Source organism: Cannabis sativa, chromosome X (assembly GCF_029168945.1).
Source record: "Cannabis sativa cultivar Pink pepper isolate KNU-18-1 chromosome X, ASM2916894v1, whole genome shotgun sequence".
Lineage (NCBI taxonomy): Eukaryota > Viridiplantae > Streptophyta > Magnoliopsida > Rosales > Cannabaceae > Cannabis > Cannabis sativa.
The window spans coordinates 47,389,056-47,413,483 of NC_083610.1; the positions used below are offsets into that span (position 1 = coordinate 47,389,056).

At 34.6% G+C, this 24,428-nt stretch overlaps 2 protein-coding genes across 2 annotated transcripts; one reads left to right on the forward strand and one right to left on the reverse strand.

The window, feature by feature from the left end:
• Window positions 1-10,136: 10,136 nt before the first annotated feature.
• LOC115711637 (pyrophosphate--fructose 6-phosphate 1-phosphotransferase subunit alpha) lies at window positions 10,137-14,878 on the forward strand. The gene is made up of 18 exons (XM_030640015.2): window positions 10,137-10,336; window positions 10,602-10,774; window positions 10,876-10,988; window positions 11,180-11,368; window positions 11,480-11,547; window positions 11,736-11,819; window positions 12,175-12,228; window positions 12,352-12,432; window positions 12,538-12,631; window positions 12,754-12,827; window positions 12,981-13,091; window positions 13,189-13,233; window positions 13,314-13,370; window positions 13,551-13,655; window positions 13,741-13,857; window positions 13,959-14,062; window positions 14,166-14,331; window positions 14,423-14,878. The coding sequence occupies exons 1-18, from the start codon at window positions 10,247-10,249 to the stop codon at window positions 14,537-14,539; spliced, it is 1,842 nt and encodes a 613-aa protein (XP_030495875.1). The 5' UTR covers window positions 10,137-10,246; the 3' UTR covers window positions 14,540-14,878.
• A 2,840-nt stretch (window positions 14,879-17,718) lies between these two features.
• LOC115711627 (ABC transporter C family member 3) lies at window positions 17,719-23,440 on the reverse strand. Its single transcript, XM_030640006.2, has 10 exons — window positions 20,898-23,440; window positions 20,717-20,803; window positions 20,011-20,631; window positions 19,757-19,921; window positions 19,295-19,589; window positions 18,986-19,200; window positions 18,600-18,905; window positions 18,441-18,504; window positions 18,111-18,350; window positions 17,719-18,002 (listed from the first exon to the last, which is right to left on the reverse strand). Exons 1-10 carry the CDS (start codon window positions 23,271-23,273, stop codon window positions 17,896-17,898), a joined length of 4,476 nt encoding a protein of 1,491 aa, XP_030495866.2. The 5' UTR covers window positions 23,274-23,440; the 3' UTR covers window positions 17,719-17,895.
• Window positions 23,441-24,428: the final 988 nt, after the last annotated feature.

Sequence of the window (24,428 nt, forward strand, 5' to 3'; positions counted from 1 at the left end):
TATTACAGCAAACAAACTAACCGACTAAGGGTAACAACCAAACTAACTAATTAAGTGTAATGAAATACAACCAACTAAACAAGACCTATACTAAACCAGTAAATACAGTAGAGTAAAACTAGGGAAACAGAGTAAAATAGAGTAAAACTTAATACCTTTGGTTGAAGAAGCTTGTTCATTGTTAGTGTCATGGGCTGAAGAAGAGGCTTGGTCCATCCACTCCTTTACTTTTTGGTGCAAGGCATTTGGGTTAATTAGCATTGGGCTTTTGTTTTGGGCCTTGCTATCACTACTCCCTTCCTCAAAATCAACCTTGTCCTCAAGGTTGTGTAAATCATAGAGCTGAACAAATGATTCAAAGTCTTCCCAAGTGGAGTCTTCCGGAGAAGACAACGACCATTGAACAAGAACATGTCGAATGGGTTTGTTGTTGATGATCTTGGTGCAAGCAGCCAGAATAGCTATGGGGATCATCATTGGCTTGTTAGCAAGGCTAGTTTCAGGCAACGGGAAAGAAACTGGAGCTGTGGTACCATGAAAGGGTTTCAGCAAGGATACATGGAAAGTAGGATGAATCTTACTCTCTTGTGGCAGTCCTAACGTGTACGCTAACGGACCTCAACGGGCAACTATTGGGAATGGTCCGAAGTAACGCCGACATAGCTTTGTATTGAGTCGTTTAGCCACAGTTGATTGGCAGTAAGGCTGGAGTTTGACCAACACCAAGTCACCAACTTGAAATTCGATGTCTCTGCATTTTTTATTAGCTTGTTGAACCATCCTATTCTGAGCTTGTTGCAAGTTAACCTTGAGTCTCCGCAGAATGTCATCTCTTGAGAGCAAATCATCTTCAACTGCTTGTATGGAAGTGGAGCCTCGAGTATAGTCTGGAATTGTTGGTGGTGATCTTCCATACACCGCTTCGAAAGGAGTCATGCCAATGGCTGAATGAAAGCTTGTATTGTAATGAAATTCAGCCCGTGAAAGAAACTTGCTCCATTTTTTGGGGTTCTCAGCGGTAAAAGCTCGAAGATATTGCTCCACATATCTATTGGTAACCTCCGTCTGTCCATCGGTTTGGGGGTGATAGGCGGAACTCATCTTCAATGTTGCACCCATAAATTCAAACAACTTTTTCTAGAAAGCACTGGTGAAAATTGGATCACGATCTGAAACAATTGTTCGGGGTACCCCATCCAAATGAATCACCATGTTAGTGAAAAGTTCAGCTACCTTAGTGGCTGAGTAGTAATCTGAAGGAGCACCGAAATGAGCATACTTGGTAAACCTATCAATGACCACTAGAATATTGGTGACCCCATTAGAATTTGGTAAGCCCACAATAAAATCCATTGCAAGATCCTCCCAAACCCTCTCTGGCATTTCAAGTGGCTGCATCAAACCATAAGGAGCTGTAGGGGAGTATTTGATGGTTTGGCAAACTAAACATTGTCGCACATAGTTGAACACATCTTGTTTCATTCATTGCCAAAAAAGTTAGCACTTAGGCGAAGGAAAGTTTGCTGGCTACCAACATGGCCACCAATAGGCGAATCATGAAATTCTCGCAGCAAATGGCTCTTAAGATGAGAGTGTTTGCTGATCACCAACTTATGTTGGAAGTAAAGCAACCCATCTCTTACCTCGTAACCTGTTAGCGTAATAGAATCGGCCATTAACTGTTCATGAATAAGTCTCAAATCTGGGCAGGTAATGTTTTCTTGCTTCAGTTCTTCCAAGAATTCAAAACATCCCGAAGTGATGGCAGTTCTAAGAGATGATAATGAGTGTTCATGCTGTCTAGACAGGGCATCCGCTGCCTTATTCTCCTTTCCCGACTTGTATTGGATAGAGAATTGAAACCCCATCAGTTTGCGAAGGAAAAATTGTTGGTCTGGAGTTTGTATGACTCGTGTAAGGAGTTCTTTTAGGCTTTTGTGATCAGTACGGATCACAAAATGACGACCAAGAAGGTATTGTCCCCACTTTGTGACTGCTGCGACAATAGCTTGTAGCTCTCGCTTATATGCAGATGTGCCAAGAAATTGAGGTCCTAAGTTTTTGCTGAAAAAAGCAATTGGATGTCCCTCCTGCATCAGGACACCCCCAATTCCTGTGTGAGAAGCATCAGTTTCAATAATGAATTCCTTAGAGAAATCGGGCAAAGCTAGAACCGGTGTGGTTGTCATCACATTTTTTAACTGTTGAACGGTCACTGCTGTTTGTTCAGACCATTCGAAATTATCTTTTTTGAGTAGTTCTGTCAACGGGGCAGCAATGCTTGCATAATGAGCCACGAAACGTCAATAATACCCCGTTAGCCCAAGAAAAACCCGCAGCTGCTTCAAATTTTTTGGTTGGGGCCACTAAACCATTGCTGATATCTTTGTTGGGCCAGCTTGAACTCCCTTAGCTGATACAACATGGCCTAAGTAATCAATGGTGGTTTGGAAAATTTGACACTTCTTTCCATTAGCATAGAACTTGTTTTCTTGAAGTAGATGTAAGACCTTTTTCAAATGAAGCATATGTTCCTGAATATCTTTGCTATAAACCAGTATATCATCAAAGAAAACAATTACACAACTTCTAATAACAGGTTTGAATAGTTTATTCATGGCAGCTTGAAAAGTGGAAGGTGCGTTAGTGAGGCCAAAAGGCATTACCAGAAACTCGTAGTGCCCTTCATGTGTTTGAAACGCTGTTTTGTGAATGTCACGTCGATCCATTCGTATTTGATGATAACCTACTTGAAGATCAAGTTTAGAGAACACTGTTGCACCACCCAATTCATCTAGCAACTCATCAATCGTGGGAATGAGAAAACGATCCTTGACCGTAACGTTGTTAAGAGCTCTATAGTCAACACAGAAGCGCCAGGTACTGTCCTTCTTTCTCACTAGCAGTACTGGTGAAGAATAGGGGCTATTGCTATGTTGAATAAACCCCCAAGATGACATCTCCCGAATCAGTTTTTCAATGATATCTTTTTGATAATATGGATAGCGGTATGGCCTCACATTGACTGGAGACGATCCCGATTCTAAAAAAATTCGGTGGTCTATGTCCAAGTACAGAGGCAGAGTAGTGGGTTCGAAAAAAACATCTTGGAATTCATGGATTAGTTCTCTACACTCCCCAGGCAGAATTTCTAACCAAGTTGAAATGGATCCTGAAGATTGGTCTTCCATCTTGGCGAGTGATGTAATGCGATATGCTTCCCTTATCTCTCCATCTCGCAATATGGCATGGAATTGAGTGAATGTCAGATGATGTGGCGCCGAATCAGTGGAACCTGCCAACTTAACTGTCTTCCCATTCCAAGTAAATTCCATCGTGAGTGCCTTATGGTCATGGATACATGGCCCCAAGGTTTGTAGCCACTGCATTCCCAACACCACATCTAATCCCCATATTGGCAAGACATAGAGATCAACATAGAACTGATGACCTTGGAGTAGTAATTCCACCCCATGACAGATCTTAGAACACAACAGAGAGTTACCATTTCCCATGTAAACCTTGAAACATTTTGTATCTTCAGCAGCAAGGCCTAACTTGCTGGCTAAGGATTCATGTATAAAGTTGTTATTACTGCCAGTATCAATCAAAACTTCCAAGGTTTCCTTACCATGATTTTCCCATATTCGAAATATTTGAGGGTTCGCTGAATTTGACAAGGAATTCAGGCTTACTTCATCTACTAAAGTCTCATCCACCTCGTTCAAGTCTAATTCTCCTACTAGGCTTCGCTGCCCTTCTTCCTCCTCCTCGGTGCCACAAAGAATTAATACCCTGTTCTTGCATTTATGTCTGAGACTGTACTTTTCCTCACAAGTAAAACAAAGGCCCTTCTCACGCTTCTCCCTGATTTCTGCAGGAGTTAATTTCTTAACAGGCAGTGTATTAGTACCTGACTTAGTGGATTTTGGATCGTTGGTATTTGTTGAGGTTGCCCCAAAAGTAGAAGTGTTGACCGTAGCTTGAGCTGAAGGTTGAGGATAAGTTATGGTGCACTGAGACCAACCTGATCGAATACTTTCTCTTTGAACGTCCCAACAAATCATCATTACGGTCTTCGAACAATTGAGCTTTCGCCATAGCATCCGCTAAATCAACTGGTTTAGCTAGCAGTAACTCCCTTCGAATTTTCATCTTCAGACCCCAAATAAAAAAATTCATGAATAAATGCTCAGAAATACCAGTTACTCGAGTCATCAAATTTTCAAATACTTTTCGATCTTCTAGGTTCTAAATCACATGTTCTCTAATTAATCTCTCAATTAAACTAACATGAAATCAGCATTAAGCAATAATCCAATTGTCACATAAGTCATGCAAATACTTTCGTTTCACATAGAGCCTCGATTATCCAATTTTAGCATTCTCAATTCTCACTTTTCAGATTTTGAATTGAGATCATAGAACATGTAGAAGGTGATCAAGCTTACACATGGAATTAAACACAAATATAGATAATTTCACAATCAAGATGGAGGAATGGCAATTATTCATTAACTAGGCAAAAACTTTAAATAACATTCATCATCCTCCCTAAATGGGAAATTTAGCTCATATTCAAATCCATAACCATTCCTAAAACAGAATTCAACATAAAGAAATTAAAAAGGAAGAGAGAAAGAAACTGTTGGTGGAATGACTCTGGATCTTCACTTTGCTCCTCTAGCCGCTCTCCACTGCGTTTTAGGTCTCAAAATCGCCTCCTCTAATTTTCAATCGCAGTTTTCTTTTTATTTCTCATTTTTAGGGTTCAAAGGATGAAAATACCCCTGCTTGTACGGGCTCTCGCCGCCGCGGCGCGGCCATGGCATCCTCCGCCCCGGCGACTGGAGCCCCCAAAAACGACCTCTCTGTTTTCGAGTTATGGCCCCGGCCATGGTGATCTCGCCGCGGCCAAAAGTGCACCGAGCCTCAATTTGGCGTTTTTCTTGGCTCCACTTGTCTTTTATTGCACTTTTGTATCCCGGGGCCTCCATAACTCTGAGAAACCTGAAAACATAAAAAACAAGCGTAATTCTGTCCTAAAACATCGAAAAGTGAACATAAAAGTGATCCAGAATATAGGCTAGAAATAGCCTAACAACTATCTTCAATAGGGTTAGAGTTGAATTATTAGGAATAAAAAAATGATAAAATAGGGTAAAATACCACTTGATGGCCGGCTACTTAATGGGCCCAACTCAAGTTTGGGTTTTGTCATTTTTCCCAACTATTTTACCTATTTTTCATAAATACCACTTTTGCAACTTCAACCCTATAAATGCCAAAACTATTTATTTAATAATTAAAATAATTATCAAATAAAATTTCCATTTATAATATTTATTAATTAGACTCCATAAAGTCTCTTAATTAACAAATAAACCCTAAAACACTATTTCTTCACAATCAACCCATATCTTAGTGAAAAATTCATAAACTAGACATAGTCTAATTTTAGAATTATAATTGATTAACTAAAATCAATTAACTGAGTCTTACAAGTAGTTTGTCTCAACTAGTATGCGGACTATGAGTCTACATAACTGAGCTTCTAATAAGCAGATCTAGAATTCACCAAGTAAATTCACTAACTTATTAATTCCTCATTGCATCCACCATAGAATTTGGAATTGCACTCTCAGTTACATAGAACGCTCTATATGTTCCACGATATAGATACGCTATTAATTATCCATTGTTATAATCCCAATAATCAATGATCCTCTATAGATGATCTACATTGCATAGGGAAAAAATTACCGTTAAACCCTTTCAATGTATTTTATCCTTAAAACACTTTGCCACCTATAAATGATATTTTAGTGAACTAATATAATCACTAAAATGAGCGCTCTATCATTTATTTCTATTTAGCCTAGCTCGAAGGAAATCATCGTTTCACTTCTATGTCTGGATAGAAGCTATAGATTCCATATCTATGATTAGCGCTCCAACTCAATTGTACTACCATGTTCCCAAAATGTACGTATCACCCAAACCAAAAGGTAGGCTTAACTAACAAATCAAAGAACACAAATAACACTCTTGAGATCGAACCTAATCATGTCAGGATTAAGATCATTTGATCTAGGATCAACTAGGTGATATTGAATTGAATAGATATTACGGTAATTTATCATATCTAATCCAAGTTCAATATCGGTCCCTTCCAATGCATACTCCATACATCCGATACTGGTAAACTTTTCCAATGCCCTAGAAAGGACATAACACTTATCCAAGGTGTAAGTATACATATCGCTGATTATCATGCCAGTCTAAATTCAGTGAACTGACAAATCAGGGAATTAAACTTTTGAACATATAGTCATGATTATATTCCATGTGCTGACAACACTATAATCATGAACAAATACATATGTTTTGGACTTAATAGAATTTATAAATTAAATATAATCATAAAATAAATCATGTGTACCATGCAACATAAAATGCGATTTCTGATCTTTATTAATTAGTAAATCTGATTATATTGAAATGAGTTTTATTTAGGGCACAAAATCCAACAAAAACTCCCTTGAGCAGACATAGTGGACTCACTTCCTCGTATCTCGATAGCAATCGGTGCCTCTAACTCTTGGACCATGTGACCTATCTCTGCAGTAGACCACGAGTCATGTTGGTCTACTCTTGCTGGAATCTCATCTTCTAACCGTGATGTGGGGATAAAACAGTCGCTCTTCTAAGGTTCGTCCGCAAATATCCCACCCTCATATGCAAATATTTGGCTGTTGTCCGAGAGATCACTCATTTGAAAGATAGAAAATCTTTTCAGCGTATTGTGAGTGCAATTTAGGGAGGAGTGCTCTCACACGGATAACAAATTTAGATTGAACAAAAACAACAAAACTAACACCAAGGTAATACATAGTGGTTCGGTGTTTCACAATGTCTTAAGGTTTATACGGGTAAATAAACATTAAATCACTATGAAACACCCAACCACTTCAAACTCGAGTAGTTTACGATCATAATGTGATATCATCGAAATATGCAAATACTCAATGTGTTCTAGCTAAAAGTTTGAGCATTCGAAGTTCATGATAAACAATATGCAAGTATTCGAGATATAGGAAAAAAATTCCAAGAAATTCCCCTTTTTGCCTTACCAAAACTTATCCTACTATTTTCATGCAAATTCTACCCCGAAAAACCCAGATGGCGCGCGATTACTTAAAGAAAACACATTAAACGGAGAAAGTTTTTAGGAAAAACCAACCTTTAGTCCAAAGGCTTGTTCTTCTAAACTCGATTATCACTTTAGAAAACTGTTTGAAATACGAAATAATCTTCAACAAAAGGAGATTGAAATCTTGAAAAAAAAGGTTTCTCTTGGATTTTTAGAGAAAATAGTTTTAATGAAAATAAAAAATGAGAGGGAAAATAAAGTAAATCAATTCGTATCCCGGGGGTTTAATTATGAACCAAACCCATCCGTTATGATCTGGACATGTGGCATTCACAAACCAAAGGTCACCCAATCTAACAGTAATATCATACCACGCCTGTACGAACCCCGAAGGGTTCAATGACATGGCATCTTGGAAAAAGTAAAATAATAAATATGGCTGTCTTTTCAAAACACTCAATAAGACAATCAAGGGCCACCGCAATGTGACAGAATAACTCGCTTATCCCTCATGAATAGTTTTGCTATTTGACAAACAGTTGTCATCACAAAACTAGGGACATGTGTTATAGTGTGATTTTTTTCGCTTAGAAATACGAGTACAGTCTCGTAAATAGCTGACACGTGGACCCGATTCCCGATAGATAAGGATGACGTGTCAATAAAATAGCTCAAGTAGAGCTAACCTTGCTTGATATGAACTTGTGAGAAGATGTGATGCCCCACATAGTTAAAGGATAAGCAAGATCAAGAGAAGTTGATCCTAGTCACGCATATACTGGTTATATGCGATGACCAAGTATATCTTCCCTGCGACAAGTAAAGACCGTTTCTTTACATAGGTTCGGTCCGCATGACTAATGTGTTCGACGACTTGTTAGGGACTCACATGTTCCACGTTGTCAAACACATGGAAGGTCCAACTATGCAATCAAAGATGAATGCAGACATTCAAACGATAGGCCTGAAGGCCATCCTGGGAGTACAAACACCATAGAGTCTACGAGCTCGTGTGTTGGAATATGAATAGACAACTCGCAGCTTATTAAGTCGCATACGTTGTTGCACTTAATTTAAGAATTGATGAAATTTTTCTTCATTTATTCCTTAAATGTTTATTTTGATTAAATACTGGCATTTATTGTAAAAACGGTTCTAAGCCGATCAGTTATGTAATCCTAAAGGACACTTGCTTTCTATATAAAGAAGTGATCCAAATCAAATAAACTAAGCTGAAATTATTACCAAAAGTGAACTAAGTAGCTCAAGCTCTCACTGAACCACTATAATTTTTTTGTCTCTTCTTTATTTTTGCTTTTGTTTTTGTCTATTTAGTAGCTTATATCTTGAGTACTCGCTATTCTTGGTGAGTACTCGCACATCTGTTTTTAAATATTCTAATTTTATTTGAATACTCGTATAAATTTAGTGTTGTCTAAATTTTTCCAACAACAAATTATAATCATGTTCTCTACATTTTTTTTTGTAGTTTTTTTAAATTATTTATTGCTATGAAAATATAAGAGTTTCTTGATTTTATTTATATATTACATCAAAAGAAAAATAGACTATGGTGTTGGTGTTGGTGTTGGTGTTGGTGTTGGTGTTTGGAGTGTTAGGTGGTGATGTGTGTGTTGTAGTTCTATTAGTTGAGCAGTTTTAGTAAGTTGGTGGGCCAATATTTTAAAATTACAGGAATATCCCTTGAGTTTTGAGCATATTCTCTCAATAAAAAATCCATAGTTTAGTAAGTTTGGCAATTATTGGTGTTTTTTACTTTCTATCTTGAACTCCTCTACGCTCATAGATTCATCTTTCTCAAATTCAATAAAATCAATATGAATTTCCCTAATTTGCCCTTATCTTTTAATTTTAGTTTCCTATTAGTTTATCGATTGAGAGTTTAGAATGTTTGGAGTGCTTCATTATCAAGCAACCGAACTTCATTTTAACCTACCTCCCCAACAAAATGCTTGTGCTTGTGGACATGGTTTTATATAATAAAATACACATACTCTAACAATATGAGTCATTATTATTCCGATGTATTATTATAAAAATAAAATTTAAATTAATTAATTTAGTTTGGATTGAAATTAGTTTAGATTGGTTAGCAAATACAACTTTCATTTCAAGCATTGCCTTTTTTTTTAATTAAAAGAAACCGATACAAATTAAAATAACAAAGTAATAAAGTTATGCAACTAATGAATCATTTTCTTCTATTTATAATAGTTTATTGTTTATCATAAGGGCATCCAGAAATACTCCTGAAAAACTAGATATTAAAATCTTAATATTAAAAAAAAATCTAAAAAATAAGAGATGTGACTCTGACCCACTAATAGAACACCTATAAAATAACGAACAAAAATTAATATATAACAAATATTTTAATAAATTATGAGACTTTATATAAATAGTCACATATAATTCTTTGATATAAAGACTAGAACTTATTTATTTTCATCTCCATTATTGAAGGTGACTACAATACATATGATGTGTTTTTTATTTTAAATTGGTCTTATAAAATCAAAACTAGTCATATAGTGGTTTTACAAAACTAAAAATTAACCATACTAAGTCTTACAAAACTAAAAGTAGTGATACTGACCTTACAAAACTAAAACTAGTCACATCGATCGTAAAAACAAAAACTAATCACATTAGTCATACAAAACAAAATTAATCACCTTAACTTTACAAAATCAAAAAACAAATCACTTACAAAACTACATATTGGATTACAAAATCAAAAAACCATATTAACCATAAAAATCAATTAAGCTCATGAATATAAACACTCTTTTAGTTAAAAAAAAAAATATTGAAAGTATCTTATACGTAAACGAAATTTATTATAGATAAATTTACAGAAAATAAGATAATTGGTAATAATAAAACCTAACGATGTTGGCATTATGGTAATTAAAGTAAAAATAAAGGGCGAATGAGTCATACAGAAGAAAAAAGGTATGCTTTGGTTGGTTGTATCGCCAATTTGCCTAGACTATAAAAGCGGAGTACTCAGAGACGGCATTCACACTCACTCTCTCTCCCAAAAGACCAAACTAAGACTGAACCAATACCATGGATTCCGACTACGGCATTCCCAGAGAACTCTCCGATCTCCAAAAACTACGATCTGCCTACCAGCCCGACTTACCTCCTTGTCTTCAGGTTTTCTCTTCTTTCCTTTTTTAGCTGTCATATTCTCTATTTGGTTGATTTAGCTTAGGCCTGCTCACACAGTGACAGTCTCATTCATACTCAAGTAAAGTAGTGATCTTTATTATGTTTGATTGGATCTATTGGCATGCCGAAGTAGACCAAGGCATTAGATCTGTTTTTTTGCTATTGATTTAGTCTTTGGTTCTGTACCAGATGCTGCACTGATACTGAAATTGTGTATTTATTTATTGTTATTACTTGATTGTGTTTGCAGGGTACGACTGTTAGGGTTGAATTTGGTGATACAACTACATCGTTGGACCCAACTGATGCCCACACCATAAGTCGATCTTTCCCTCACACTTACGGTCACCCATTGGCTCACTTTCTTAGGGCCACTGCAAAAGTAGCTGATGCTCATATCATAACTGAACACCCTGCTAAAAGGTTTATGCGTTGCTATTTGTTAACAGTGCCACTTTTGATTTTCTAGCGAAAATAGAAATAAAAAGATCATCTTTTATTTAAATGTTTTGTCTTTTTAATAGGGTGGGAATAGTCTTTTGTGGGAGACAATCTCCCGGAGGACACAACGTCATTTGGGGTCTTCTCAGTGCTCTTAAAATTCACAACCCCACAAGCACTTTACTTGGATTCTTGGGTAAGCATTAGTTATCTCATTCAAAGCTCAGATGCGTTATTTGCTTTACCAACATTGATTAGTTTTTCTGCTATTGCAATATGGGATTCGACCTTGTGTTAATACACAAACAAAACTCATTGTCACTAGCCAAGACTGTTTGTTGTTTGTAAGGAACACTGTCATTGATATGATATTTTATCTATCCACAGGGGGTTCTGAAGGATTGTTTGCCCAGAAAACTCTTGAGATAACTGATGACATTCTTGCTACCTACAAGAATCAAGGTGGTTATGATTTGCTGGGACGAACAAAAGATCAAATTAGAACCACTGAGCAAGTTAATGCTGCCTTAACTGCGTGCAGGGATTTGAAACTAGATGGCCTTGTCATAATTGGAGGTAAATTATGCGGCATAAGAATTTTCTGGTATATATATATATATATATATATATATATATATATATATTTCTTAACATTCAATTAATTTTAGATTCTTGCTATTCTTGTAGGGGTGACATCGAACACTGACGCTGCTCAACTAGCAGAAACATTTGCTGAAGAGAAATGTCCGACAAAGGTACTCATTACATGATACTTTCAGGCATAAATCATTAAAAACTTAATTAGCATTTTATTGTATGAACTTTTGAAAAGACAAAGGTCATTAATAATGTCAGTTTACCTGGCTTCTTCAAAAGTTTTTTCTTTCCCAAAAAGCTTAGCTTGATTTATGTGTGTATGTCGATTCTGTTGTTTAATATGTAGGTGGTTGGAGTTCCAGTTACATTGAATGGAGATCTTAAGAACCAGTTTGTGGAAACTAATGTTGGTTACGATACAATTTGCAAGGTACTAATACTATTTAACCTGTGTAATTTTTGTCTTTCGATAAAGAAGCTTGTGCATTCCATTGGAGTGCACATGCACCATCTTTCTTTATTACTGCACAAATATAATTCACGAACATAGAACCATACAATGTCAAAAAGTGCGATTATATTTCGCTAAAATGGTTTTATTCTCTCTTCCTGCCTTAAAGTCCTCCTCTATCTTCTTTTTTTCTTTCTGAGGAAAGACTCTTTATGCTAGGCTTTGGTTTTATTTGTTTATATTATTTGTAATTTTTAAAGTAGTGATTGTGTATGAATGCTAAAGTAGAAAGCAGTGGTGATTTGTGAATACTAAAATGTATTCTTTTAATCAGGTCAATTCCCAACTTATAAGCAATGTCTGCACCGATGCTCTATCTGCAGAGAAGGTAGTGTTTTCTTACATTATTTGAGTTTTTGAATCTTCTTCATTCTTCTGCATTGCAACCCTTCTATTCTTTTGTTGATGAAAAAGTTCTTAAATGATAATCATTTCCCTTGACTATTTGCAGTATTACTATTTTGTTCGACTCATGGGCCGAAAGCATTCACATGTTGCCCTAGAGTGCACACTCCAGTCTCATCCAAATATGGTCAGCACTTATCTGTTATTAAGTCATCTTAATGTTGCTTTTAGATGACACTTTATTTTTTTTCATCTTTTCCTTCTCTGATATCGACTTTTACGGTCTTAACAGGTTATTCTTGGTGAGGAGGTGGCTGCATCAAAACTGACAATTTTTGACATAACAAAGCAAATTTGTGATGCCGTTCAAGCCCGTGCAGACCAAGGTTTTATTTTGTTTTAGTGGTTATATATATAGACACACACACACACCCCCACTTCATAGTTATTTTAGTGCATTTTGTAGTTTCTTGTCTTTATTGGTTACTCAATCTAATATTTTGGACAGACAAGTACCATGGTGTTATCCTACTTCCAGAAGGACTCATAGAAAGCATTCCCGAAGTCTATGCCCTTTTGAAGGTATTTGATGCAGTTGACTTGTTTATGGATATTTGCGGAGTTTTTTCTTCTTGAGCATTCTGTTCTGTGATTGTTTATGCTTTTGTTTTGTTCCTACCCCATATCGGAATCATGTGTTATTTGTGTTAACATTGTTTCTTTTGTTCCTCTCAGGAAATTCATGGTTTACTCAAGGAGGGTGTTTCTGTTGATACCATTCATACTAAACTTTCACCTTGGGCTGCAGCTTTGTTCGAGTTTTTGCCACCCTTTATCAAGAAACAGGTTCCAACTATATTTTATATACACAAGTACATTCCATTGGTGATATTGACTCTTAATTACATTGGATCCTGTTTAACCTTGATTTTTTTTGTTACAGCTCCTGCTTCATCCTGAATCAGATGATTCAGCACAGTTATCCCAGGTATTTCTCTTCATATATCTCAATGGTTTGAATGAAGAGTTGCCATCCGTTTAGGTGCTTAATCTTTTTGCTTTCTCCAGATTGAAACAGAGAAACTTCTAGCACATCTTGTCGAGACAGAGATGAACAAGCGTCAGGTAATACATTTATGATGCTTTCTATTTGTACTTCATTCTTTCCTCCATGCACATTACGAGTATGGGAAATACCTTTACTTTTTTAATAAGAATTATGCCGTAAAATTAGTCTTAGTTAAATTTTCTGACACATTAGAAATTCTTTCTAATCTAACTGATCTTCTTGATTGTGTGGAACAGAAAGAAGGGACATACAAGGGGAAAAAATTTAATGCCATCTGCCACTTTTTTGGATACCAAGCTCGAGGGTCTTTACCATCAAAATTCGATTGTGATTATGCCTATGTATGTTGCGCAGCCGCAATCATTTACAGATTTTAGATTTTATTTTCTTCTCTGTTTTAAATATGGTTTAATAATATCCTTACAGGTTCTTGGGCATATCTGCTACCATATTTTAGCAGCTGGATTGAATGGTTACATGGCAACAGTAACTAACCTAAAGAATCCGGTCAACAAGTGGCGTTGTGGTGCTGCTCCAATTACCGTACGGTTTTCTCTGTTTGCTTTCTTGCTTGATTGTTCGCTCTATCCTCTCACTTCAGAATGTTGATATTTTTGTTTATTGTATTTAATGAACACAATCAGGCAATGATGACTGTGAAGCGGTGGTCTCAAAATCCCATTGCTTCATCCATCGGAAAACCTGCTATTCATCCCGCTACTGTAGATTTGAAAGGCAAAGCATACGAGTAAGTTTTACCCGCTTTTGATCTCTCTGGATCTTAGATATGGGATAAAGAAGATATAATTAATAATGTAAAATCTTTGTTATGTTGGTAACTTTGGTTGCAGGCTGTTGAGACAAAATGCTACGAAATTTCTGTTAGAAGATCTCTACAGAAATCCAGGACCACTTCAGTTTGACGGTCCTGGTGCTGATGCCAAGGCCGTGACACTATGCGTTGAAGACCAGGATTACATGGGACGCATCAAGAAACTTCAGGAGTATCTCGACAAGGTGTGCTAAACTTAACCTATGTTCGATCGTTCTTCGTTTTGTTTATGTATAAATTACTTGTGTCTTATGTGATTCTTCTCTTCATTCGCAGGTCCGAACCATCGTAAAGCCAGGGTGCTCGCAGGAGGTTCTTAAAGTAGCATTAAGCGTCATGGCGTCAATAACAGATGTTCTATCTGTGATGACTACAACTTCATCATCAGCTTGAAAGTTTACTCCTTTAATTTCGGATGGCTTCACTACTCGGGAATGAAATATTTTGCTGTGTCAATTTTTCCTAGGCCTTCAGGTGCGGAAATAAAGTTATCGAAATAACATATTTTTTTCCCATCTCATGTAACTCTACAGAATAATTGAGGTTTGTAACTTTTATGGATGTGGAAGGATAATTTTTGCTTATAGAGCAGTTTTGAGTGGTTGAAAACTACAATTTGAACAAGTGTTTTTTTTTTAACAAGTAACTAAGGAAAGTTTGTTTCCACTCTTATATATTGCTACATTTTAGTTTACCCCATCAATTGAAGCTGTCATCAAAGGTTTTATTTGATTTGATTTTCATTATTATTATTTTTAGTGATTTCAAGGCTGATCCTTGGATTTCAGTCGTGCACATGGCTTCTTTTTATTTATTTTTTTAGATCTGGAACTCTGAAATTACAATTTTTTTATTATTATTTATTAGATTTTGAATAAATACGATTTTTTTTCTCAATATCCTCCATGTGCTAACGGGTCACAAGTATTTTAAATTAACATTAAGGGTGTGTTTGGATGTAGTAATTACACTATATTTTAATGTACAAGGTGTGTTTAAATATGAGATGGTAATTATAAATAAATTTTTAATATCTTGTTTGGCAAATTAGATAGTAATTTTACAAGAAAATAATATTTTTGGTGGTAATTACACTAAATTCTATACGAATTGGAGAGTATAATTAAAATTCCTCAATTACTTTAAATTACACCGTTACAATGTAATAACATGTCAGACAATTATATCACTAAACATATGAACAGTTTTAACAATAAATATATAATCTCACAATTTATTAACAAATTATTTTGTATTTTTTTTGTATGGATTCTTCATATTACTAGATAGATATTATGTTAGTATTACATTAATAAATTATTTAAAAAAAATTAATTAAAGTATAATACTTGCAACGATTTTTTTTAGTTCAAAATATTTTTTTACAAAAAATAAAAAGAATTGATGGACATAACTTTAGAAATGTCGTAGTTTCGGAAAGATAAATTCTATTTATTCTTAAAATTATGCTTACGTGTGAAATGGTATATTAAGTACAAAATAAACCAATGCTATTCCGATGATAAACTTTGATTTTTAGGGAAAAGAAACCTAATTGATGGCATATCAAAACATGGTTTTTGTAGTTAAAAAACAATATAAATTAATTCAATGAAACCACAATAGTCTCCTAAGAACTAGATTTTTGAGGCAAAATCAATGAAACTTGATAAAACTTGGGTACAGAACTTTTCACTAGTTTAAAGAAATATATATTCTTTTAATTATGATAATTCTTTCTTCAAGATATACACATTCGAAAAGAGTACATTGGAGCAAAAGTTATGCCTCACTAACGTTTTTATTGAATCTTATCGTAAATTATAATTTTATATTATTTTACTTCAAAATTAAATTTTCATGGGACCATCATAAGACTATCGTTAAGCATCAATTTTCCATAATTTTCTACCTAAAACAATTAATTTGTCATGTTACTTTTGTTAAAAGTATCGTTAAACGTCGTTTTTTTAACTTAGTCAAATTCTCAAGGCACTATTCCTAAGCATAATTTTTTTTTATTTTTTTCTAAAATGATCAAATTTTAATGGCACCATTGCTAGATTGTCATTAAAACATTGATTTTAATCAAAAATCTACAATTTTCAAAGCTCCATATTTAAAAAAACTTTCTACGTAAGTACTTAAAACTTGCAAATTAATATCATTAGTGATTATGTTGTTGAGTTTGAAATGAAACAAAAAATATTGATGAAAAAAATTGGATAGCGTTAATAGAGAAGATGTGTGGTTCTATGAAGAGAGAAAAGGGACTTTGAATGAAAAAGGCAATTTTGTTGAGAAAATAATATATCAAATTTGTAAGCGGACAAAAAACTCAAACTCGAAAACATTTAGAAAACTATGATAAATGTAGCTAAAGGTTCACGATAGAACGATCGACATCTTTAGCAAAACTTGTTCTTTCTTTAAATAATCACTATGTTTGGTGGTCTGACTATTCTAATTGTATTAGTGTCTCTTTGTAAATGGATCTTTATTGATTAATGTTATTCTCTAGTACTATTTTCCTTTTTTAGATTTCTCTTGAATTTACTTAAGAGGTTTTAATGAGGTCATTTCTTAAAAAAAAATGTTATAACAATATTATGTTGGGTAAATATCATTTTGGACCCTCTGTTTTACAAAAGTTATCAATTGGACCCTGTGTTTTGTTAAATGACAAAATGGACCCTGTATTTTCTAAAATAGTATAAATAGGACCCTGAATTGATTTTTTGTCAAAATAAAGTTTAATTATAATCCGATTTAAAAGTGCTATGAGAAAACTGTTTACATTTTTTGTATCTGTTCGTATTAAGCATTGTCTTCAAGTTGGTTGTATTAAAAAAATAAATTGTCAAAAATTAAGCTTAGGTCCTATTTTTACTATTTTAAAAAATACAGGGTCTATTTTGTCATTTAATAAAACACAGGGTCTAATCTGTAACTTTTGCAAAACACAGGGTCCAAAATGGTATTTACCCTATTATGTTCAAATTGCTGTACTTAGAGATTTTTTTGGGTATAAAAGTGGTTTCAGATTTAGATTAAAAAAAGACTTCAAATGTAGTCTTTGTTCGTAAGAGAAGATGGTCAATACAATAAATGAGAAGGGAACCATTGATAAATTTATATAAAAAAAAATTATTAAATTAATTATTAGTTATATGAAGAAATACAAAAGAAAAATATTGTACATTAAAGTGGCGCTTGATTAAAGGTAATGAAATGAAATATAATGAAAATGAAATAATTTTCATTTTATTTTTTATTTGGTTGCATAGTATTGGAATAACATTTCAATAAAATAATTTTCTATCATTTTACTTAAATGATTATTTTATTTTAAAAAAGAAGAAATAACCATTCTAATGCAAAATTAGAGAAATTGTAATAATTTTTTTTTTATGTATTTTAAATTTGATTCCATTTCTATTCTCATTCCTATATTTTTATTCTTTCCAACTATTACCTAAATTCACAAAATATGGTTCAAAAATAGACAAAAAAAACTCAAAAAAAAACAAATATAGATATAAAAAAGAAAAGTCACATAACATTAAAATATATTTTAACTAGTAGAGCATATATTATAACTGGAAAATGTTAATTAGAGCATTAATACCAAATCATTAATTATAATACAAAAACAACTAGATTAAAGTTCATATCATAACCAAACAATAGACAGACCATACTACTCGATTTTCATCATTGTCAACATATTCACTCAATAAGAGATTGTTTCAAAAATCAGAATTTGATCTCATGGTATATTCTGCTACAAGCTGAGCAAAAGATGATGCTTTGTTCTCTAGCAATCTTTCTGGAGAGTCGAATTCCTCGATAAGGCCTAAGCAAAAAAGAAAAGGAAAATAGTTGAAAGAATGAGAAAATAGAGGATAAACACCAAGAAGGTAAAATATTAAGTGATTAGAATGCAGTTGCATTAGTATGGTACCATGACTAAGAAGTAGAACCATGTCACTGTCAAGAACAGAAGTAATTCGATGTGCGATTGTAATGACTGTACAATCAGAGAAGTGTTGTCGAAGTGTTTGTTGTATTAGATTGTCTGTAGCAGTGTCGACGGATGCTGTAGCTTCATCAAGAACAAGTACTTTACTTTTCTTGAGTAGAACTCGGCCCAGGCAAACGAGTTGTCTCTGTCCCATACTCCAATTCTCTCCATTCTCTGTAACTGCAAGTAGAGGCCACATGAACATAAATGTGAGGCTTTCCATGAAAAACTAAGAATGCGTTGATGTTAATGAGTGTCATCTAAACAAACCTGCAGAATCAAGCTTCCCTTCCTTCTTCCTTACTTCATCTCCAAGTTGGCACTTATCTAGAGCCTGAAACATGTAATGGAGAGACAATAAACATAATGTAAGATCAAAAAGTTTCTGACTACAATAAATTGAATAGAAAAGAAACCAAAATGTCCCACCTCCCATATTTTTTCATCTGTGTACTCTTCGAGTGGATCCAAGTTGCTCCTTACAGTCCCTTCAAACATGGTAGGATCTTGAGGAATGATGCTTAGCCTTGACCTTAAGTCATGCAGTCCAATGGAAGATATGTTGATGCCATCTATCACAATCTGACCAGCAGCCGGGTCAACAATTCTGAAAAGTGTTTGTATGAGAGTTGATTTTCCACTGCCTGTTCTTCCTACGATGCCCGTTTTGAGTCCTCCAGGAAAAGTGCATGTTAGACCTCGCAACACAAGTGGCATGTGGGGGGCATATCGAACCTACAATATGTCCCTTAATTAGAAAACAGAAAGCTAAATAACAGTTTCGTTGTAGTAACAAGCAGAATACTGGTTCATACTTGTAGATCATGAATATTGACTTCTCCATGTGATGGCCATGAAGGATCTGGCCGATTTGATTCTATCACAAGAGGAGGCTCACTTGGGATGCTAGAGTATTGAAGTATTCTCTCAACTGAGATTATTTTGTTCTCCATTTGGCAAAGATTCCATATAACCCAAGCTTGTAACATATTCAAATTAAGTCCATATGTGACAGCTAACCCCGCAATACCTTTAGTATGAAAATATGGATATAAACTCGGTATTAACAATTGCATTTGGAAAGATAAAAAGATTTTCAAATATATCCATATGGAAATACTTACCTGGATCAATAGCTCCTTCAGGAACAGAGATCAACAAGATCAAAGAGAAAGCAAATGTAATAGCAGACAACATATCCAAGCGAAAGCATAGCCATTCCATTGCACCAGCGATGCTGAACTTTGGCCGGGAATATCCATCCATCAATTTCATGTTTGTTTCCTGGAATCTTAACTCTTGATCAAAGCTCCTTATGGTTGTTGACCCTGAAATTGTTTCTGCAAAATGTTGAATTACTGGAGCCTTGCAAACTCCAACTAATCGTGCCAGTTCTCTCGCTGAAGGTATGTAGTATTGCTGCAATTTTATCAAGAATATTAGCAAAAATAAAAACAACAACAACAACAACAATAATAATAATAATAATAATAATAATAATAATAATAATAGGATATGCTTGTCAATGGGAAGTATGAGACACAAAGTATGAATAAGATGTCACACATGAAGGTTCAAAAGTATACCTCATACCAGATGCAGGTTGCAATAATAGGTATGAAAACAATGAAAACCTGCCATGCCACCTGACACATTACGATAATAATTCCCAAAAGTTGGATCATTGAGAAAGCAAATGATGCAACTTGATATGCAATGTTCAGATCCACCGCACTTTGGTCTGTCGAAGCCTAACCAAAAAAAAAAATGAGATTTTTAAGCCCCATAGCTGAGATGGAGCGAAGCAATAAAAATGGAAACAAGAAGCATTATGCCTCACCCTATTCAGAATTCTTCCACTTGGAGTAGAATCAAAGAACGACATAGGAGCACGAAAAATGCATTCATGCATTTTATTGAAGAGTAATGTGGCTGTCTTATATGAGGTTGTTGCCAAAAGTGTAGATCTCATAAGAACACATAAAGAGCTTCCAATGGCTAATATAACATATACAACTATAAGTGTGGTGTTATCAACAAGAGGCTTTTCATCTGCCGAAGCAGGACTTGCCCATGCCATCCAATAGTTGCTTCCGATTTGAAGGCCCTGAAATAAAACTTGTGCAAGCAGTATAAGAGGCACAAGAGCTCCTCCATATGCTGTTGTGATGTATTTCCAATAAACTGAAAAACCAACTTGTCCCTTCTCCCTTTCTTCCTCTTGAACAAGCTGCCCTTTCGGTTCATTGCTTTTTGGTTCTTCTTTCTTCATTAACTCACTTGCACCGCCTGATTTTTCATCACTCTCGATGATACATTCTTTTTCTTCTTTAACTCCCTCTTTGGCATTAAGTGCTGACAATGCTTCCTTGTGTGCTCCCACAAGTTCCATAAAATCTGTCCCGGAATTGAGAATGTCAATGTACTTACCAGCTTGGGTAATCCTTCCATCTTTCATGACCTATTGAGTACGAAAAAGAAAACATATGAATTTTCTATGCTAATATGATATCACAAAGAAATGTCCATGCCCACAACTCACTTACCAGTATAAGATCAGCAGCAGGTAAGAATTCAACTTGATGAGTAACATAAACAATTGTTTTCGAACTCAACATACCCAATATGCATTCCTGTTAACAAAGATGTAAAATACTCAATTTGTTAATATTGAAAGAAGTGTTTGTATAACAAAAATGTAAAAAACAAATCACATATCTAGATTACCCTGAAGAGATGAGAGCCTGTGTGAGCATCCACAGCACTGAAAGGATCATCAAACAAATAGATATCAGCATCTTGGTATAAGGCTCGTGCAATTTGTATCCTCTGCTTTTGTCCACCGCTCAAATTGATTCCTCTCTCCCCAATGACTGTCTGATCACCAAATGAAAGGATTTCAAGGTCCTTCTTCAAGGAACATGCTTCAAGAACCATGTCATACCTTTCTCTATCCATCTCTTTACCAAACAAAATATTCTCTTCTATCTTGCCACTCTGAATCCATGGTGACTGGGAGACATAAGCTGTTGTCCCACACAACTTAAGGGTTCCTGAGATTTTTGGAATTTCTCCTAGGATGCATGAAAGCAAGCTTGACTTGCCCGAGCCAACAGTGCCACAAATAGCAACTCTCATACCATGGAACACTTTGAAATTAATATCTTTCACTGTAGGATTTTGGGAAGTTATATCCCAAGAGAAGTTACCATCAACTATTTCAATGGCTGCATCAGAAGTACCCCTTGGAAGCCTTTCAATAACATCAGCCTGCAAGTCATCAAGACGAAGAAAAGCTGATATTCTATCAATAGAAACCTTTGTTTGTGCTATCATTGAAATCGTGTCTGGAAGACTGTAGATAGGTTCTTGAAGAATCCTGAATGTTGCAAGTGCAGACAAGATTTTCCCAGAATCAAGAGGGACCCCTAAAAGGATGCAAGTACCGAAAGTGATCACCGAAACAAATGTCGGGGCGCCCCAGAAGACAAATGAGGTCATAGCTGAAGTGTAAAGATATTTTCTCAAGCATCCTGCCTCAGATTTCCTAAGCTCCACAATCTTGGATAGAAACTTCATCTCCCACCCTTGTAACTTGAGAATCCTCATGTTCCTCAATACCTCAGACGTTGCCTTCATTCTAGTATCTTTTGATGTCATCAATTTTTGTTGATAATTCTCTTGCAATTTCCCCAAAGGAATGTTTGCCAACATAACTAGAATAGTGGCAACAAAGGTGGAGATTGCAGCAAGACCAAGATTTTTATACAAAATCACCAAGGCCAATCCAACTTGTATAATGACCATCCATGGATCATGTATGTACCAGCTGAAATCACCAATTCTTTCAGCATCAACAGTCATGAAATTGATGATCTCCCCGCTGGTGTGGCCCTGCTTTGACTGACATGAAAGAGTCAAACCCTTGTTATAGATCATAGCAACAAGTGCTGCTCGGATCCTTACTCCAATTAGCTGTGCCCTAAAAAACCAGTGCCTCTGCGAGAGGCACTCTACAATCTTAGCAACAAAAAATGCAGACACCAAAATAATTCCCTCATTTTTGAACTCCCTTCTCCCATTAAGGTATTGAACAAATGTGTCAATAAGATATGGACCAACATAAGAAGCCAGTGAATACAGAAGCACAAATAGTGCTGTCAAAAGAATCTCTCCCCAAGCTGTGAACATCAAAGCTGTCACTAACTTAAGTGAGGTAACTCTATTAATTGACCCGCAATCTGACTCAATCCTATTCCTTAAAGTTGGAAAACTCCCAACTACACTATCTCTAGTATCAAGCTGAGGAATATCCTCAAGGTCTATGGCTTTCTTATTGCCAGCTGAAATTAGAGGAGCTATCCAAGAGAAAGTAAGAAGACTGAAAAGCCCAGCTTCAGAATAAGGAGTTACAGTTGCATCTCCTATGGAGTTATTTGACACTACACCATTACCATTCAAAAGGGGTTCTTCAAGAGTGGTATCATCACCTTCTCTCTTTCCCCAGAACCCCACATATATGAAAAACAGACCAGAAATAACAGACACAACATCAGAAACAAAGGACTGAACAGCTACGGAAACTTGTTTTTTGTATAGAACAGAGTCTACAATAAGGCAATAGCAAGAAACGAATAAGAAGAAAACCCACCAAACTCTCAATAAAAATGGAAACCTTGACTGACCAGAAGTAGAAAATTTAGTGTGCAAGTAAACAGAGACTACACCCCAAGCAAGTGTCCTCATGGCTAAATCCAAAAGGGTCACTAAGTTTTCATCAGACCAACCATTCCTATACCTGTAGAAGTAGCTCAATAAACACAACACTAGATTAAATGCAGAAAGACCCAAACAAACCATTAAAGTTGGTTTATAACACAAACATCTGGCTTTCTTAACCCTCTCTTCCCGAAGACTCCCCTTGAATTTCTGGCTAATCCATGACGCAAACAACAAGAATAACAAAACAAAATGCAATGAACCCGAAAACCCACGAAGGAAAATGGGTTTCATGAGAAAATTAGCACTTGGGTACATTTTTAATGTATAGAAGTTAGAGAAAAATGAGGACATGACCTCTGTTGATGAACTCAAAAACTCCATGGTCTTTGGAGCTTCTGGCTTTGAGTGAAGATATTTCGTTTCTAATATGGAATATATATATATATATATATATATATATATATATATATAAATGCGAAGGCAAGGAATACGTGGTGAGCAAGGTTCACATGGCGGAGTATCTTAATTTAATAGGTTGGCTGCAACTAGGGAGGAGATGATGGCGACTTACCATGGGAGAAGCTGAGAAATATAATATATATTTCCTAGAGGAATTTCTACACTCCATTATTAAAAAAGGGAGTTATATTTGCACCTCTTAAACTTATAAATACATCCCATTATTAAAAAAAAATATAAACTTAAATAATTTTTAAAAATTACTCTTAATATTTTTTTAAAATTTTTTCTTCACATTATTTTATGTTAATTTTAATACTTATTTTGATTTTATTTTTATAATTTTTTCTCTCATGTATATTTTTTTTATTTTTTTCTTAAAAAATTTCACATAATTTTTTATTTTAATTTTTTTATCATAATATTTAAAATACACTTTATTTTTGTTTGATAGGTATATTTTTTAAGAATATGAATTGAAAGAAAAAAGTTAAAAAAAATTAGTACAATTAAAAATATAAATTTTATATAAAATAAAAATTATCAAAATGGGGTGCCTTTAGAACTTTTTGGGGTGTAAATAAAATTTCCCTTAAAAAAAATATAAACTTAAATATTTTTTAAAAGTTACTTTTAATATTTTTTTAAAAAAATTTCTTCACATTATTTTATGTTAATTTCAATACTTATTTTGATTTTATTTTCATAATTTTTTCTAATTCATTATATATATTTTTTTTTTCTAAGAAAATTTCATATAATTTTTTATTTTAATTTTTTTTGTCATAATATTTAAAATATACTTTATTTTTGTCATAATATTTAAAAGCATACATTAACAATATGAAGACAGAGAATTAAATAGAGGTTGAAAAGGTAATAAATACACTTTAATGTAATATTGAGAAATACAAACACATGAGCTGTTAATTTTGACTATTAGATGGAATTACAATACTTCAGTTATTGACCGGTGGAAGGGCAAAATTGTTAATACTGACTTTCTTAAAGGGTAAAATTGTCTCCAAACTATCACCTCATTACAACACTTTTATAATAGTAAGATAAATTGAAAGA